Genomic DNA, 18629 nt, shown 5'->3' with positions numbered 1-18629 from the left:
CATTTCTTAATGTTACTACATCAAAATTCAATTAATCAGTAGAATGACATACTTTTGAGATCTTCAATTTTTTCATACCACAGCTTTGCTTTTTTTTAAAGCAAGATTAACATCCATCTGGAACCAAAATCATTTGGTTCCTGCCTTCACACCCTACAGTTACCGTATTAATAACATGCTTTTCAATGTTCCTGATTTTGTTCTTAGGCAACCCTGAGCTATGTTAAGTACACCATTATAACTCAGCCTTGTGAATTTCATCAAGTGATAGGCACACAGTTCACTGCATGGTATTGGTTCTCTTAGGTTACAAATTTTCCACTTTCAGCTTTGTGTCCCTAAATAATGTTCAGAGTTCTCCTCTAACCCTTCCTCAACCCTGCCATTTCTCTCAGAATGTAGATACTGAAAAACATTTCCAGGCAGCTTAGAAACACCCTCTATCCACAGATGGACTCTTGCTACAATTACCAATAGTCTTCCACAAAAGATCTGTTCTCCTTGAATAAGACTATAGGACAAGAGGTGCACATTAAAATATGTGAACTGCAGTCTCCAGATTAATCCCAAAGCTTCAAGTAACAAATTGTATTTGTTACAGGTACATGTAGTACGATACAGACACAATAATCTGGCTTTATTATAGAACTTCTGCTTTTCAACAAACATCACGCACTGGTATCCCTTACCTGGTAGCTGAAATGGACTAGATGGCCCAGAACTAGCTGGAGAATTTGGATAAGTACTACTGGCTGGAGAAGGTGGATAAGGACTGTTTGGAGAAATTGGGAAAGGAGTACTGTTGGGCTGCTGGAACGAATCTGGAAATGTGGCATTCTGTGGCATGTGTGGTTCATTGTGGCTTAGATTTCTGAACTGAACCAGAAGGCTATGCTGTGGGTTGAATTCACTATGTCTTGGCACTAAGACTGGAGGTAGAACTGAAAAACAAGAGAACATAACCACACTTTTACCTACATACATTACTAGCTTTATAAGCAGAGAAGACAGAGAAATAAGCACATGCCAAAAGCAGACTTGTCATAGTGCACTGTATTTCATAGTCTTGAAAATCCAGTTATATGCACAACAGAAGTCTGGCACTGGAAGAAGGTGCTTCCAGACAGATGAATGGGTCTTAGGAAGCATGACCATCTAAGCACTTAAGAGTGAATTAAAACAAACTACACAGAAGGTTGCAGAATATTACATTGAAATATGTTGAATACATCCCCCGAACTACATTACAGAGATCTATACAGAATCAATTAGAAAAACCAAAATGGCAGTTTAGCATTTTTAAGAATAAAACCAATGGGATGTTTACTGCAACCCTCTATTATTAACAGTATTAGAAGTCCTGTTTCAAACAGCACAAAACTTAACAGAGAAAAGCAATGCAAAGTAAACATATGGCACCAATGTTTAAGACACACCAGACTTCAAAAAACACTGTAAACCACTTACGACCCAACTTCCTACTTTCACTACGCATCTTCTCTGCAAGTCACAAAATCAGATTACTACAAGCAGGATACCCACAAGGATTTATGGGAAGTATCTCATTTTCCCCTGTCCTACTACTACCCCCATAGCCTCTCCCCCTTTTGGTTTCCTTTTCTCCTTCCCACCCACCAGGCAACTTAGCTCTTAGCAACAACCCCCCATTTTTTCTTAAGACTTCAGATTTTTCTGCAAACTGTCTTGTCTGTTTATGGCTCTGATCTCTGGATTCGCATACCCACAGATGTGGCCACACTGAGGATTAAATGTATTGATATAACATTTTGGAGAAGATAGGGGGTGATGATAATATCATAATCCCATGTAAACACACCTGGGCTCTCCACCCTTTTGTAATGATAAGGATTGATACAGACTTCCTTCTGCTTGGATCCAAAAGGAAATTCACAAATGTCCAATGGCTTCAACTCATGATGACTCTGCAGATCAGGCCAACGCCATACACGACAATAAATAACATGGGGGAGACCTTTGCGGTGAGAAACTTGAAGTCGTCCATCTAATGACCGAGGTATAGTAACACATTTACTTGGTTGTCCAGGACTGCTCAGTGCTTTCTCTAGCTCTTCCATTGCTCCTTTTTTCTTTTTCAGTTTTTTAACCAAAGCATCAACTGCCTTTTCTGCCCATTTTTCTTCTTCATCTCCTTGCTTCCAGCCCAACAGACGCTTTACAGCTGGGCTAGTAAAAGAGAACAGACTGGCCATTGACGTCATTTGACAAGTCTTCAAGCAATTTTTAGAAATAAATTGCAGACTGGCAGGCAAAACTTTTTTAAAAATCCAAGGTAAATCTTCTTTTCAGTTAGGCCTGTTAAAAAAAAATCACAATTCATTAGTTATAGCCTTCTGGTTCTTGGTTTAGGATGATCAGTCATCCTCAATAATATGATGAACCACAATAGATCATTCAAAGCCCTCATCCACACACATATATACACTTTCCCCTCTGCAGTTTTAGAGGGGAGATATAAAGAGATTCCCATGAAGGAAAGGATTTGTCTGTGTGGCACTGAAGAGTCAGTCAAGCATGTATTATTCCACTGTCGCTTCTATTAGGAAGTTCGTTCGAATATAATTTCCCCTCTACTAATCAATTTTCTTGGATGTCCCAATGTTTATATTTTAAAGAAATTTTTAATGGGTGCTAATCAACAGGTTACCATTAGTTGTGCCACATTTTTTTCAATAACCTGTAGAATTCGTAGAGATATTTTATGTACAGATTTTAACTAATTGTTGCCAATAGATCAGACCAATTTTACTTTCTAATGACATTATTGTAAAGCTTTTATTCTTGACTTGTACTGGTCGTTGGCTAAATAAAGAACTGATTGATTGACACATATATACACTTTGCTTTGCCACATTCCCCACCTTGTTTGGTCTTAAAAAGGAATTAAAAGCTTCAAACATCACATGTGACCATGGTCAGGTCACCTTCTTCTAGGATATCACAGGAAGGTTCTTTTTATGGGTGGAAAGGTATGGTAGTGGGTAGGTTGTGAACTGTTTTTTAACTGTAACAATGTTTTGTGTGGAGTGATTTATATTTTTTGTACTGGTAAAGTGAATAAAAATACAGTTAAGTGATCTGCCCCAGTACCTTTTAACTGTCTCCTTTAGAAAACATCAGAACTGCAATTCTGTACTGGTGGTGGACATAGAGAGAAGGCAAAGTATACCAAAAGGTTTCTGTTGCTCTATGCTCATGTCTCTATAGACAGAGGCTGGGAGGGCAGTGCTGCTTGTCCACAGAACAAAGTTTGAGTCCAGTGGCACCTTTAAGATCAACAGAGTTGCTCTATTGCTTCAGAACATGACTACCCACCTGAATACTAACCACAGTTAACAAGCCAATAAACTAAAAAAGAAGAAGCCACAGTTGGTTTGGCAACCTGTAGTCAGATGTCACACTTGAAGTTTAATTACCTCATGGTTTATTAACTGTGGTTTACTGCAGTGTTCCCTCTAAGCTGAGTTAGTGTGAGCTAACTCAGTTTTTTAGCCTCTGGCTCACACATTTTTGTCTTAGTTCAAGAAGGATGGCTCCAGAGCAAACTCATTTATGCAGTAGCCAAATCGCTTGCTCCCAACTTTAATGCCAGTAGCTCACAAAGTAGAATTTTTGCTCACAAGACTCTACAGCTTAGACAGAGCATTGGTTTATTGTGATGTCTCAAAATGTTTCTCAGACCTTGTAAAGTGGATTATGACTCCAACAATTAGAATAAAGATTCATCGCAACAAATGAAACAAAACAGTATAATGGTCTTGTCTGTGCTCTGTAGCAAATGGTTTTCTTACAATGCAGTTAACAGTAACATACTGCACTTTTTATACTTAGTAGATGATCAGATCTTTTTTAAAAAATAAAAAGGAGTAATGATGACAAGCGGAACTGGTGTGCGGTGGAAAAATGTTGATAAGACCTCATAAAAATCCCTGAAGAATACTCAACAAATACAGACAGACAATAGGCAGCCGGCAAAAAGCAAGCACTAAACAAAGAAAGAGGATGTCAATAACAAAGTCACTTCCGCTCTTGCTACAAAATATTGTCTTTTTAAGTTTAAGATAAATTCTGGAAAGTAATAATGGCTGCTGAGGCAGGAACACAGTTTCAGTCCATCAAGCTTCTGTAACTAAATAACAACAAAATTAAGGTGTTTTCTTGGTTGCTTCTGGAAAAAAAGCCAAAAACCTGCTGCCTCCAGGTGCCCCAATGTTGACAATGAGCATGCATAGTCTAGACACAACAGCTACATGTTTTCCTATCCGAGATAACAGTCAAATGCCTGCTGCATTTGCACCCAATTCCACAACCAAAGGCAATCTGTGCAGCAAGACTTTTACAGGAATGGCATCAAGGTGCTGCATTGTGCATATTACTTTTCCTTAACATAGGGCAGGGGTCCCCAACACGGTTCCTGTGTGTGCCATGATGGCCTTTTCTGGTGCCCACCATTATTTCTGGAAAGTGGATGGAGCCAGATAGGGCTTTTTTCCAGTAAGGCTTCTGATTGGCAGCAGTTGCCACCATAGTACAAGGATCTTCACTTTGTGACAGAAGGTAAGCTGCAGAAGCCATTCTGTGGCTGGCTGTACCTCCTGGAGCAGCCAATATGTGGCAGTACTGGATATTTCCACCCTCCTCTCATACTTATTTTAAAACAAAGTTTCAATTAAATGAAATGGGGGGCCCAACGTTTTCAGTATTGTAAAGAAGACAAGAAAACTTGGGTAATGATAGAACTGCTCAGGCTCACTAATATGTACATAACTGAAATACCATGGAGAGTGATATTAGTTACCACCTTCAAGGCTCTGAGGAACCAGGAACTCTAGGGGAACCTCCTTGAAACCAATCCTGGGGGATTCCATAAATATCTATACTCTGGACTTTATCTGGAGTATGTGCATATGTATTCTGGATGCAGCCAATGCCAGGAGGAGGGAAATCAGAGTGGGTAAACTCTGTATTGTCATCTTCCTCCAGTTTTTCTCATATTTACTTTAAATTCTCCCAGATTTTTTGGTGCAGCTGCTGCCACAGCAAAATTGTTTCAAGAATAAATACAATCATAATGCAGACAAACCAAACCAAGCAGTGAGCTCAGGCATCTATTAGTTACCCTTTAAGCTGTGAGTACTGTCAGGATGACACTGGAGAAAGCTCAAGATTGGCTCTTCCTCTTCAGCCAATCCCATAATCGTACCATTACCTGTCTATCGTCTCACAGCCTTTATGAACCTTGAAGCTGGCTAAAGACACAGGATAAGATAGGTGAAGAACAAGGAAAGGAAGGAATGGGAAAGGTGTCAAAAGAAGAGCTGAAACAAAGGTAACATGAACAGGAAAAAGGAGGACAAAGAAGAATCAATCCTGAAAAGGGATAAGGAAGGAGTGTGGCTTTCCAGGAAGTCAGACAACAAGCAGACACCAGGAGCACCACAATGACAACCACTATCAGTTGGTGGAAAATGGCAATTAGTCTTCTATGATGGACCCCATCACTGTCCCCACACTGGCACGAACTTTCCCACCAAAATTATTTGGTTCCCTGCTGTGACTGAGCAGCCCTTGGTAGTGTGTAAATAATAGGTTTTTGAAAGAATTTCTGTCCCACCCTGTCCCACACAACACAATTCAGCTTTTGGCTCAGCCCAAGGAACTTGCTGTGGAAAAGCAGGAGCCCTCTTTTTATTTTCCTTCTGAAATGGCACTGGAGACCAGTGTTCCCTCTAAACTGAGTTAGTGTGAGCTAGCTCAGTGTTTTTTAGCCTCTGTCTGGCTCACACATTTTTGTCTTAGCTCAGGAAGGATAACTCCAGCGCAAACTAATTTATGCAGTAGCCAAATTGCTTGCTCACAACTTTAATGCCAGTAGCTCACAAAGAAGAATTTTTGCTCACAAGACTCCACAGCTTAGAGGGAGCATTGCTGGAGATGGTTTAACAGTAAAACAAAAGAACAAGTTTATTCAACAGGCAGGGATTGAATAGGTGAGTCAGGGATTGCTGAGGTATAAATCGTTGACAATACAGAATTCACTTCTCTGAGCAGGCAAAATGATGTTATTAAATCTTATTTTCAGTTACTCTTAGTTCTTAGTTGTATGAGCGGTTTTACTTAGTATTTTAATTACAGCAACGATGTTTTGTCAGAGAGCTTTCTATGGCAGTTCAGGTTTCCTGGAGTTGATCACTGACTTTGTGAACCTAACTCACTCCTTGGTTAAATTACAGTTTATTTCTATTTCCTGAGTTGTTTAAAACCATTTTCCCTTACCACAGACTAGGGTTCTCCTCAGAACTAAACCCTCAGAGATACTGGACAGGGATTAATCTTCTCCTCCTCAGAGGAACTACTCCTGTTCCTTTTTGGCTTGAAAGGGTGTTTCCACACGCTAGCCCAATCACTCTTGCTAAATCTCTCTCCCAGTTTTGGTGTCTGTATAAAGCAGACTTCAGCTTATGTTAACACCTAGGCTTTGAATTCTTATAGTGAATTCTTCCTCAGGTTAGGAATACTACAGGTAAGACAAGGAGTCTTACTTTCACTCCACAGGTGAACCTGTCTGACTTTACTTTGTCAGACAAACTGACACCAAAACTCTGTCATAAACCAACTGACTGCCTTCAAAATGGTTCCAACTTTAAACTGTAATCTCCAGACTGATAACTGACTCCCCTCAGCACTCAGCTGATCATGTATTTTCCTCCTTTGGCACTGGCCAATCAGAGAAGGGGAGCGGCCTGTCACTCAAGCTGTCCCGTCCAGAGAAAAGTTATCTCCTGGTTCTCTGATTTAGCTGCACTGTGAAACTTGCTTTTAAGTGCAGTCCATCACATCTTCCTTTAGATGTTCTCTTCTCTATCACTCAACAGACCCTCAGAGGCAGCACCATCACAACTCAAAAAACACTATTTTCATCTGTGAACAGGACTGTCAACTTTGGATTTCAAAAATCTAGCCTGTTGGCCTACTGCCTCTCAAAGTATGCAGAGTCATTTCCAAAGGAACAAAGTTAAACACAATAAGGAAAAACTATCCCTGGACTTGAACAAACCTTTGCTTTGTGAAGAGAATGTTCCCTTGTCAGTCTGACTGTTCACACAATGGAATTTGTGCCTTGCCTTCAGCCTGGCTTCCAAGGGGGCAGGAGCAGGCTTCACAGAACTCTTGAGATGTTAGAGCAGCCATCCAGTCAGTCTGTCAACTGAACGGAAACCTGAGGTCCGTAACACTGGCTTGGTTACAGCAAAATGATGGCCAAGACCCAAACTATATTTGCAGTCTCACCACATGCATCCTGCAAAATAGTGCCAGCCATTTCTACTTAGTTACAAAGGAGGGTGGATCATTCATAGTCAACCACTTACACTAGCCTAAAATTCCACCTACTACCCTCATCAGTCAACTATTGCAGATATGTGCACTTGTTTTAACCACAGAGACAGTGCTGCTAGAATTCTATTTGGATCTGCTGCCTCCAAGTATGGAAATGACAGAGTGTAGAGTTCTGCCTGGGCCTGTTAAATTCTGGATGGCTGGCATGAAAGCTTATGTGCAGGGAAGAAAGAAGGGGAGTGACTGCTTAGCTTTCACCTCACTCCAACAGAGCAGGATGGGAATTAGTCCTCTAACTTCTTTCCCACATAGAGAGGGAATAAGGGGTGGGCAATTTGCAGTTTTGCTCCTCTACATGCAGCAGAATGAAATAATCAGTAGTACAAACTTAACTGAGAACAAATGCATGGCTAACAACACAACATCAGAAGTCTGGTCACATATATGTCAGAAACACTCATGTTAAACAATGTCAAAACATATGAAAGTTTTCTTGATAGTTTCCTGTAGCGGTATTGCTATCCTCAAAATGGACGGAAATTAATATGAATATAGGAAAGATGTTTCAATTGACTCTCAAGTGTTTGCAGCGTTCTGAAGAACACAAAACCATGAGATGCAGCCCAAAGATTACAAATGAGCAGACACATTCCAGCAGTTTAAATATGTACACCTCAGAGAAGACCAATTAACACTTGGCACGCTCATGCAAATACCACAGTTGAAGAACAGAAAACTGTCCAGTTTACTGGTGAAAACTACTGATCCAGAGCACAGAGACACTGCCTCTTATATAGAACACCACTGTCCACTTGTCTGAAAAAATCCTGTGTTGGGGTTAATATAGTCCCTGGTAGGCTCAAGCTTGCTGGTCAGTCAGGAGGGATACAGACGTGGCAGATGAAGTCCTGAACCTTGCTAATATTTATTGGCCAAGGAGTGAAACTGCCAAAAGAATTCACCCACATTATTACAAGGCCACCACGAACAAATCTTTTATGAAACTACAGATTTAATATTTCTAGGAGCATTACAGCTGCAACAGTATGTGTTGCAACCAATATGAACATGCGATTTCTCAGTGTTGAAGACAACAAACACAGTTTAAAAACCACTCAAGTTCTGATCCAACGGAGGATTTCCACCTGCGAACACAACTTCCTTGCCTCTCATTGCAGCCCCTGAAATGCTGTACCTGGAGGAATGGGGACACCCAGGACCAATATTTCAGGAGGCATGTTGGACTGCAACAGGAGAAAGTAAGAATGTCATGATTGCAATTAGAAAACTTTCTGCCTGCAAACATGCTACATTGGAGCCAAGCCCAAGAGAGGAGTACAAGTTCTGTGTTTCATGACTACAAATAAGTATAAGACTTCCCTAACAGAAGAGAAGGATAAGACATATACTTTTCATAAAATTATGTTCATTATTTGTTTACTCATTTTTTGCCTTTGTTCCCATGGCAATAATTTTTCTTAAGTGACAAAAATATTACAAAATAAATATTACTTAATATGAATGAAAATCAGTTGTACAAAATCAAAGTCAAACGTAAAATACAGTTGATTTTGTTTCAAGTAAAATATCTGCATTAGTGTTCAATGCTTGCTCTTTAAAGAGAAAATAAATTGTCACTACACAGAAACTGTGAAAAACACACCTGAGTTTCGCAAGCATAAATGTCCAAGATAAGTGCTTTTATAGGTCAAAGTTCTACAAGTGCTCTTGATGTATCATCATAATGAAGCAAATGTTCAAGTGCACTAACAAATTAATGTGTTCAAGTAAGTGATGTTTGAACATTTCACAAACTGTGAATTACATCTCTAGGAGGCATTTTCCTATAATTAGGGGGGAGGGGGAGAGACAGGAAAGGTTAAGCCCCAAAGTCACACTTCTACTGCTATACTTTTAAGCTAAGCCAATAGTTCTCAAACTGTGGGCTAGGACCCAAAAGTCAATCATGACTCTCTCATAAGTGGTGATCAGACGAGAAGGAACAGAGACAAGGAGAGGCTCTGGGATGCTCTTGGAAAAACTGGATTTGCTGCAGCATAATGAGTGAAATAGCCACAAGATATAGTATTCTGCTTAATAGCACAATATATTAACATGAAGTTAACATGAAAATATTAACTTGTTCAGTACTCACGTATGCAAGACTGAGTTTCATACTGGGAGAGGGGGAAAGGAGCATGATGTTACATTGTAAGTGGGTCCTCAAAGCTATAGTAAGTTCAGAAGTGGGCCTCAAACTCTGAGAACCCACTGATCTCACAATGCAAACCTAAGGACAGTTATGCCTTTGTAAACCCAGTGAAATCAAGGCATCTTGGTAACTGAGCTTAAGACTGCACTGTAAGCCGTAAAATATAGGAATAGCCATACAGTCCCAAGTTACCGCTTATCACCCAGATGCAAACAATAAATAAGAGAGCTAGTCATCAGAACATTCAGCATGACTAGAAAAATACTAAATCTAAACTAGGTATGAGCACAACATAAAATCCTGCTTTTTTAAGATTAAGTTTTTGAAATCATAACAGAAATTTGTATCTGTACTGATTTATAAAAATTTAATTGGAGCATGAGTAAGATATGAAAAACCTCCCTGAACCACTGAAAAGGGATTCCACTTAACTATGTTATGTTCTCGGCCTGCACACAGACTCTTCAGTATTTCCCTTCTAGCAAGACCACCCCCCTCCCCACATCTGCCACAAAAACCGTTACAAAGGGGGCCTCCAAAACAGTTCCCTACAAAACCTTTTTCTAATGCACACTAGAAGTGCGTCGACCACTAATTTCTTTGGATTCCAACATGGAGGGTTTTTTAGCAGTATATGAATGGCAAAATTAAGAAGCAACAAACTTAGAAGGATACTCCAGAAACAATTTATTATACCTCAACACATTTCAATCCAAAAGGACATTTTTTTGAACTAAAATACAGTGGGCTACAATAAACTTCCTTTGGAGCATCTCTGAGTTGTGTGTGGAAGAGGAATCTCCGAATTCTAGTCATACACTTGGCCCACTTGAATGCTACCTCTGAAAGGAGCTCAGATCAAAACACATGGCTTCTCCTGTTTCATCCTCACACCACCTTTGTTGTAAGGCTGAGAGATGCTAAATGACCTCAAGGCCATTTAGCAAGTATCATGGCCTTGCAAGAATTTTGATTCCAATCCAAGGCCAACACCACACTTGTGAGCCAGAAAGGCAGGTGCTGTTTCCCCCATATTTATACCATGCTAAACAATTTTTGTGTGAGAGCCTCACCTCAACTGCAGGCCTTGACTTTTTAAAAAAATATCTCTTAGGGGCCAGGTTTGCTTTTCGGCTTTCAAGGTTATGTGTTTTAATTACCATATTTTCTAGTTATTGCTAAAGATGCAATATTGCTGAAAATTTTGAAGTTTTTTGGAAAAAGAAGAAATTTTGGTAAGAACTAAAATATATGCAGTACTTACTTTCTTATCAAACTTAGCCTTATCTTACTGCCGTAACAATGTAACTGCATAATTTCTAACTTAAAATATAAAACTGTACTATTTTTGCATATTTATGGAATTTGAAATTCTAAATACCTTTGATTTTCTACAAGCAAAACTGCAAGTATAGCAAATTCTTGCAAGAAAGAGTTGCAAGTTGTTTCATCCTATGCCATCTAACCACATGTACTAATGTTTATCATAGATTCAGGTGGGTAGCCATGTTGGTGTTAAGCAGCAGCACAAAGTTTGAGTCCCAGTGGCACCCTTAATACCAACAAAAATTTATTCAAGGTATAAGCTTTCATGTGTAAGCCCACTTCTTCAGATACACTTCTCCAGATACAGACTGTATCTGAAGAAGTGTGCTTGCACATGTAAGCTCATACCTTGAATAAAACTTTGTTGGTCTTAAAGGCGCCACTGGACTCAAACTTTGTTCTAATTTTTACCATGTGACAATCAAGGAAAAATAAAAGTTGAGGATAGAAAACAAACTAAAATAAGGCTAAAATAAGACTACCAAAATAAGAAATGAAATAAATAAAATAAATCTGGGTATCAAGTTAAAGTTTCAGTTACACTGAACTGAAGTATATTATTATTAAACACATTATAGGCATATTATTGTCAACGTTATTCAAAATTAACCAATAAACATATTTCCAAATATATGTTGTATATATCAACAATAAACTTAGGAATGATAATCTAATGCTGCAGATCTCCTTGCAGATAAATGTTCATATTATACATTTTGAGTGTGTAAAATTTGGTTTACCAAGAATTTCACTCATTTTAAAAGGGGGGCGGGGAACTACTCATAGAGGTTTTTCCAGAGCTACTCAGAACTTTCCAACATTTCACTGGGGAAAAAAAGAACAAATGTCCTTGGGGGGGAAAGTAAAACACAATGTTTGTTTTTTAAAATTTTTATGGTTTTTCCCACAGACATTCACACTGCAAGTTACTGCTACCACAAAATCTCACCCTAATGATAAAAGTGTTGTATATAAATAAATCCAGAATAACCGTAGTTGTTGTCATCACAACAAAAAACTAAACTGTAACCCTAACCTAACTTCTCCCCAATTTCTCAAAACTCCATTATTGCTTTAAAAAACCTTCATTTAACTAAACACTGGAACTAGTGTAGAAAGCATCTGGTTAAGAGTTCATATACCTCTGAATGATGTAAAATTAGCATATAAATAAGCAATGGCAAGCACTTCATGCATGTGCATTTTCATATCATGCAACAAAACATTCTTAAGTGAAATGATAAATTAGCTTTGTACTTCGACTGAAGATTGCCAACACTACCATAAAATTATTGCTGAAAATAGTAGGCATCAAGAAAAAACTTCCAGGCACCATGATAACCTGGCACCTAGGATTTGTCGATCTCTACTCTACTGAATATAGGTAGAGAATGTTATGGAATTCTACATGCTGACTGAATCCAAATTACTCCTCCTGCATAAGGCACAGCAGTAAGGATTTCTGATGTTCCTGGAGAAAGAGCAGGAACAGCTGATGAACCTGAGACTATGGCACAGATTCAAACCTCCATTCTTGCCTCTCAATTCAGTGGATAGAGACAGAATGAACCCCAATGTGTGCATGTGCATATATACTACAACAGTGATATTCACTCAGTGACCTGAGGGCCACATGTGGCTCTTCTGAGCACTGTCCCCTAATATAGCACCTCCCCCATTTAGGCCCTTGCCTGATGAGGCTTTCAACAGCTGTCACCAGAAGAACAGATAAGCTGCAAGTCTACCTTGTGGAGAAAGCCTCATGCCTGATTGGAAGTAACTGTAGCTTTTTCAGCTTTTAGTAATCGCAAACATGGCTCTCCATGAGCTGCAGTGTGAGGACCACTGTACTATACTGTGTACAAGGGGGTGGCATGCAAGGACTCATGGGAGAAAGGAAATGCTATTCCCCAGTGCTTATCCACCTGCCTGTTCCTTGCCTTTCTCCCACCCCTTCCCCTGGCTACTTGATCTTCCCTCATTGCTATGAGTCCTCTTCTTTTCACTCCCTGCACAGCTTCATCTCCTTCCCCGTCCTCTTTCTGCCCCCTGCCCCCACCCTCATCTTCTGTTTGCAGCACTGGCATGGGGGGGGAGGGGTGACAGAGCCTAAGCAAGATCAACAATGTAAGGCCCCCACCTCACACACTTAATTTCCTGTTGAATCAGAAGGGCTTACAGACCTTCCCAAACATCAGGTGCCAGGTAGGTTGCCTGGTTTCTGAGAGAAAACACAAAGCACAGGCTCCACTAAACATGAGACATGGGCCCTCACAATGCTGTTGTCTGCTTTACCAACCAAAAACCACACTTGAGATCTCATGAGATCTCTGGTGCTGAAGCATTCAGGGGAGGCTTGCAGTGTCTGTACATTAGCCTTGACCAGCCTGCGGTATGTGGGGGGTTTTCGTTTTGTTTTTTGATCCACACAGCATAACCCTTTTTTATAAGAACTATCAACTAGAGTGGTAGTATTTCATCCTTTTGATTTGAATGTGACTCTTTCCAAAAAAAGTATAAAAGATACTAAATGCATCAAAGCTCAGTTTTGCTAAATATCTTTTCATCTTATGACTTTATTAAAAAAACCTTTTCTTTTACTAAACTCCAACAAAAAAGTTACAGATCCGCCATTGCATAGCTGCATCAGGAATTTCCAAAGAATAGCAAATATATACCATTGACCATCTATGCTTCAGTATGGGAAAATGTGTTCTAAACTTCATAATCATTCCAGTAAATGGTGTTGCTTACCTCTTGAACGAAAAACTGGGAAATGTTGATAGCAGAAAAAAAGTTCACCGCTTGAAACGAGAGGGCACTCAATTGGGACTAAACATTCAGCAGATTTAGCTAGTGCTAAGGGCAATTAGAAAGTGGAAGTAAAACATCATGGACTATTTCAGACGTTTGAAACGATGAGCAGGCATCTACTAGGGACATTTCAGGTATGGAATATGATGCTTCATTGTAGTAAATTTAGTAAGACACATTTCTTATTATCTCTGTGTGAAAACATCACCAACCCCTAAAGACTACACTAGGCCACAAGAGCTTTTCATTGGCTATATTTTCATTGGCTTTATGCAATTCCATTTACTGTGATAAGAATAGCATTCACTCCCACATTGGTTATGAATACTTTTTGTCATCGATGACAACTCTCTGGAAGCATCCTGATGCCATGTTAAGAGTTCAGCCACTTCGGACAGACTCAACGATTACCTACGAGTGTCGATAATCAGTGGAACAGAGAATTAAAATAACTTGAATTAGCAGTCGGAAGAAGGTTTTGCAAGAGCCAAAGCTATCCCCGGGGCCGCTCGACGCTTGAGGCCCGCTTAAGGCACCTCTTGAAGCCTCCAAATCGGCAGCCGCAACACAAAAAGAGAACCCCCTCCTCGGTTGTGCTGCACCTGTGCGACTTCCACCCAGTTGGGTTCCAAGGCGCGCTGAAGCCCACCCGTTTATCCCGGGCAGAGGAAGAGGCGAGGAGTGGACAATCTCCCTCACACGTTCCTCCCTACCAGGATCCAAGGCGGGCTTCTAAAGGCGCTATTTCTGCAGTCCGCCCTGCAGCCATCCGGGTAGCAAGGTAAAAGGTGGGGTTTTCCAGCACCTGTACTACCGCCGCCCCCGTTCGGAGCCGGCTTTGCAGTCCTCCTCCTTGCCCCCGAGGAAGGCGGCAAAAGCAGAGGGCACCCGGGGAAGCAGAATACTCAGAACCAACCGTGCCTCTCCACTACTTCCCCCGGTCCCATCACTACCGTCTCTCCCCACATTCAGATCCCTTCGCAACAAAGCCCTCCTTCACTTCTCCCTCACCCGCCCGCGACACAGACCTCGTCCCTCAAACCTCCCCAGGTTCCCCCCCGGCCGAACCAGGCCCCTCTTCCACTTTCTCCACTCTTCTCAGCTTCGGGCCGGGACGCAGCAAAGGCCCCGGATGTGAGTAGAACGTATCAGGCGAGCAACGGGCAAATCCCCAGTAAACCCAGTATTGCGCGTGCGCCGTGTCTCACAACTTTGGCTCAAATCAGTCCCGCCTTTCCTAGTCTTCCAACTTGCCGAAGTTCGCTGAGCGAATGGTCTCTGACTTGGGAAGGAGCGTTTCGATACGCATGCGCCAAGTTCTACAACGTTTGGGAAGCAGGTATAGCCGTACTCTCTCCCCCCCCCCACACCGCGGGTGTGTATAATGAATTACGTTTTTGTCACAGACACTGAGAGGACGGGCGTAATTCAGTCAGTAAACTTCGTTTTTGTTCCTTTCCCCACCACCACCAAAATGTCTGTATTTTTTCCATTACTAAAGTGCTATAGGGAACGTGCAACATATTAGGAAACACAGTAGCAAAGCTATCTTGTTTTGAATGTTTTCTAATACCGATAAAATAAATTTATGGATTGGATTTTTTTCATATGTATTGAGCTAAAGTTAAGCATGTATAAGATCCATGGAAAAGTTAAATCCGTACTTTGATCGTACTGCTAATTGTCCCAGCTTTTCTGAGCTGCCTCATGCAGGTATCTGGAGCTAGCAAATAAACCAAATAATAATTAAAAAATCGAACCTCACCCATTGAAATAAATGGGAATTAATATGCATAATTTGAGCTGGACTAATATTCTAAAATGTACCCCCCCCTTAATGTTAACATGCTCTGATGTGGTATAGGTAGAGGAGCTGACCTGATGAGTCTGGGGCCAGACATACTAGGGGAACGAAGTGCTAGACTGGAATACACCACTTCAGATGCCAGGTGATGGATTCCAGCTTCCAACAGTCCTTTAGGAAACTGCAAATGGAAAACTAACAGATAACTTCTACTTCTTTCCCCTTCAACAGACTAACATGGCTAGCCCTCTGAAAAAAATTGCTGGTGCTCGCCCACTTACCTGTTGACATTAACCTTTGAAGTAGGAGAGCTGTCAGCTGTTCCAAAACCCGGAGAGTCTCTTCATACTCCTCAGCATTAGGGCAAGCTGTACATAACTGTTTAAAATGTCTTTAACTTTAAACAAATCAAAACTTGTTTCAGGGATAACTACAAAGCACACATGCACACAGCGAGTCCTTTCAGTTCCAACCCACTTCTGGCTGAAAGAGGCAGGGAGCTGTAAGGGTTACTTTGAGGACATCTCATCTGGATAAGCTTTCTGAAGCTCTTTATCTCCCTCCTGTAGTTAACTCATTCTTTATCCTCTTTGTTAAGCTGAGAGGGTGGGAAGAAAGGTGTAGCTGTGGGAGGAGAGGTACAGTGCAATCTTAAGGCGACTTTCCTAGGCGAGTGCCCCATCGAGTAGACTGTAGTAGGATTCTGAGTAGACCTGCTTGAACCAGTTTACATTTGTAATACCCCCCCCCACACACACACACACAAGAATGTGAATTTGTCTTTTTTATTTTAAAAACATGTGATTCTTTTATTAGCCCTTGACTGATCAGAGACATAAGAACATAAGAGAAGCCAATGTTGGTTCAGGCCAATGGCCCATCCAGTCCAACGCTCTGTCACACAGTGGCCAAAAATACCAATGGGAGAACATTTCAGTTTCTCAGAATGCTCTGATGCTGACCTGAAAAGTCTTCAGCAAAAGAAATGGCTGAATTAGCTTTCATAAAGAAGCTTGATGTTATCTCACTGGCTCTTGATATCACATTGCATGTCGTTTAGCATATCTTTGAAGATTGTGTCATCACCTCTTGCTGCTGTTGTGAATTGTCACTATATCTTGTCTATTACTGAGCATTGCATAGAAATGTCACACATTATTGGTTAATCCAACCACAATTTCTGCTGATAAAAGTTGTCTGGAGGGATCCGTTTTGACCACCCAAAAGTTATGCTGAGGATCTTTAGACCTATGAGGATAAAAGCCACGTGAGATGGGGCTGTTAATACTGAGGAGAACTGACTGGGTGAGAATACTGGCTGGATTCAGTCTAACCTTGTATTTCACTGCTCTTTGACCCCACTGTATCTTCCAAATTAGAATAAACTTCATGCATCTGGTGGAGCAGACTTTATCCCACAAATAACATTTAACAAAAAAGGCAACACATCAATATGTTAAACAAAAAAAAGCAATTAGCTAGCAAAGCTGCCAATGGAAAACAAAGCCAGGATACAGCAGAAAGCAATAACAAACCGAAATCCATACCTTCAGAAACCAAAATTAGACATCATAAAGTATCTCTCTCAATTTATTTATTTCATTTATACCCTGCATTTCTCCCCAGTTGGGACCTTTATCAAGGAAGGCCCACAAGGCCAGTCCTACAGAACTCCACTAGTGAGGAATAGGGTGCAACAGACTTGAAGAAAAATGTCCTGTCCCTTTAATGGGGGCTTAATATCTGAAATTGAGCAGCTGAAGATCTTCAGGACATGGAGGGAACTAACACCACCTGGTAAATAACAGCCAATTAAAGTAAAGGTAAAGGTTCCCTTGCTCGAAAGCCAGTTGAATCCGACTCTAGGGTTGCGCGGTGCTAATCTCTGTTTCAAAGCCGAAGAGCCAGTGCTGTCCGAAGACATTTCCATGGTCATGTGGCCAGCATGACTAAACACCAAGGTGCACGGAATGCTGTTATCTTCCCACTGAAGTGGTACCTATTTATCTACTTGCAATTTCTTGCTTTCGAACTGCTAGGTTGGCAGGAGCTGGAACTAGAGACGGGAGCTCACTCCGTCATGCGGCAACCTGGGTCTTGAGCTGCTGAACTACTGACCTTCCACAGCCTGCAGTTCAGCGTCTTAACCACTTGAGCCACCACAGCCAATTACACCTCTATTAAAATGACAGTACATTTTTTCTCCAGGCAGTTGGCAACCTTACCCCAAGGATCTCCTTATCCTCCGATTGCACAGGATGAAAAATACTCATTAAAGAAGGCCAATTTCTTAAACAAAGGCAGAACATTCAGGCAAGGGGACTGACTCCTGGCATTACCACTGCTTTGCCATGCCGAACTTCACTTTGGTCCAGAAGTTAACTGGGATGGAAGAAATGTTTCAAAAAGCAGAACACAGCAATGCATACTAGATGATGGACTAGCATAATCTCCCTTCCCTCATGCCCTAAATGTCATATACATGCATAACCCTGCTTTGTGTGTGAATGGATAGAGGCAGGTCCCCCCCCCCAAAAAAAAGGACACATACTTTGCCTTTAAATATTATAAAGGTATTTGATATATATCAGATTCTGATTCAGTGACTCTCTATTACATAGAGATCTTTTCCCATCACTGATCTTTCTTGCATCGCATGTGCATTGTCTTTACTAATAGGAGAAGGCAGGGGTCTTGTTGTAGAAAAAGAGCTGCCGGAGCTCATTAGCATAACTCATTAGCATAACTTATTTGCATATGCCACGCCCCCTGACATCACCGGAAGTGACAGAAGGCAGCACCCCCTGACATCACCGGAAGTGTGTCAGAAGGCCCGGCTACTTACCCTCCTGCTTCATCCTCATTCCCAAACGGAATGAGGATCGAAGCAGAGGGCGGGGTAAAGAAGGGGGCGGGGCTTCACCACGTGACCGCCCCGCCCCCTAGAGGTTCTCTTCCGGAGCTCCGTACCTGAGAGCTCCCCCCCGACTAGAGCCCTGGGAGAAGGCCTTCTCTGCCTTTGTTTCCCCTCCTCACATGAAACATATGTTGGTCAAGTTGTCTGCCTATCACTGAGGATAGATGAAGATGGGTAGC

General features: G+C 41.2%; 1 protein-coding gene across 3 annotated transcripts in view; it reads right to left on the bottom strand.

Moving 5' to 3' along the window:
• SMAD5 (SMAD family member 5) overlaps positions 1-13914 on the bottom strand; it is a 21535-nt gene extending 7621 nt beyond the window's left edge. Inside the window, exons 1-3 of one of the 3 annotated variants that reach the window (XM_015416000.1) lie at positions 13670-13914; positions 1838-2334; positions 690-941 (exon numbers count right to left, since the gene is read on the bottom strand). In XM_015416000.1, the coding sequence (XP_015271486.1) occupies positions 690-941; positions 1838-2240 (655 nt within the window). In that variant the 5' untranslated portion in view covers positions 2241-2334; positions 13670-13914. Of the gene's footprint in view, positions 1-689; positions 942-1837; positions 2335-7096; positions 7157-13669 lie in introns of those variants that run through there. The other 2 variants (XM_015415985.1, XM_015415993.1) reach the window with 2 other exon arrangements.
• Positions 13915-18629: the final 4715 nt, after the last annotated feature.

This window comes from Gekko japonicus, unplaced genomic scaffold (assembly GCF_001447785.1).
Source record: "Gekko japonicus isolate JY-2015 unplaced genomic scaffold, Gekko_japonicus_V1.1 scaffold2379, whole genome shotgun sequence".
Taxonomy (NCBI): domain Eukaryota; kingdom Metazoa; phylum Chordata; class Lepidosauria; order Squamata; family Gekkonidae; genus Gekko; species Gekko japonicus.
Note: the sequence above shows the minus strand (reverse complement) of the source record. Positions and strands in the feature narration are given on the sequence as shown.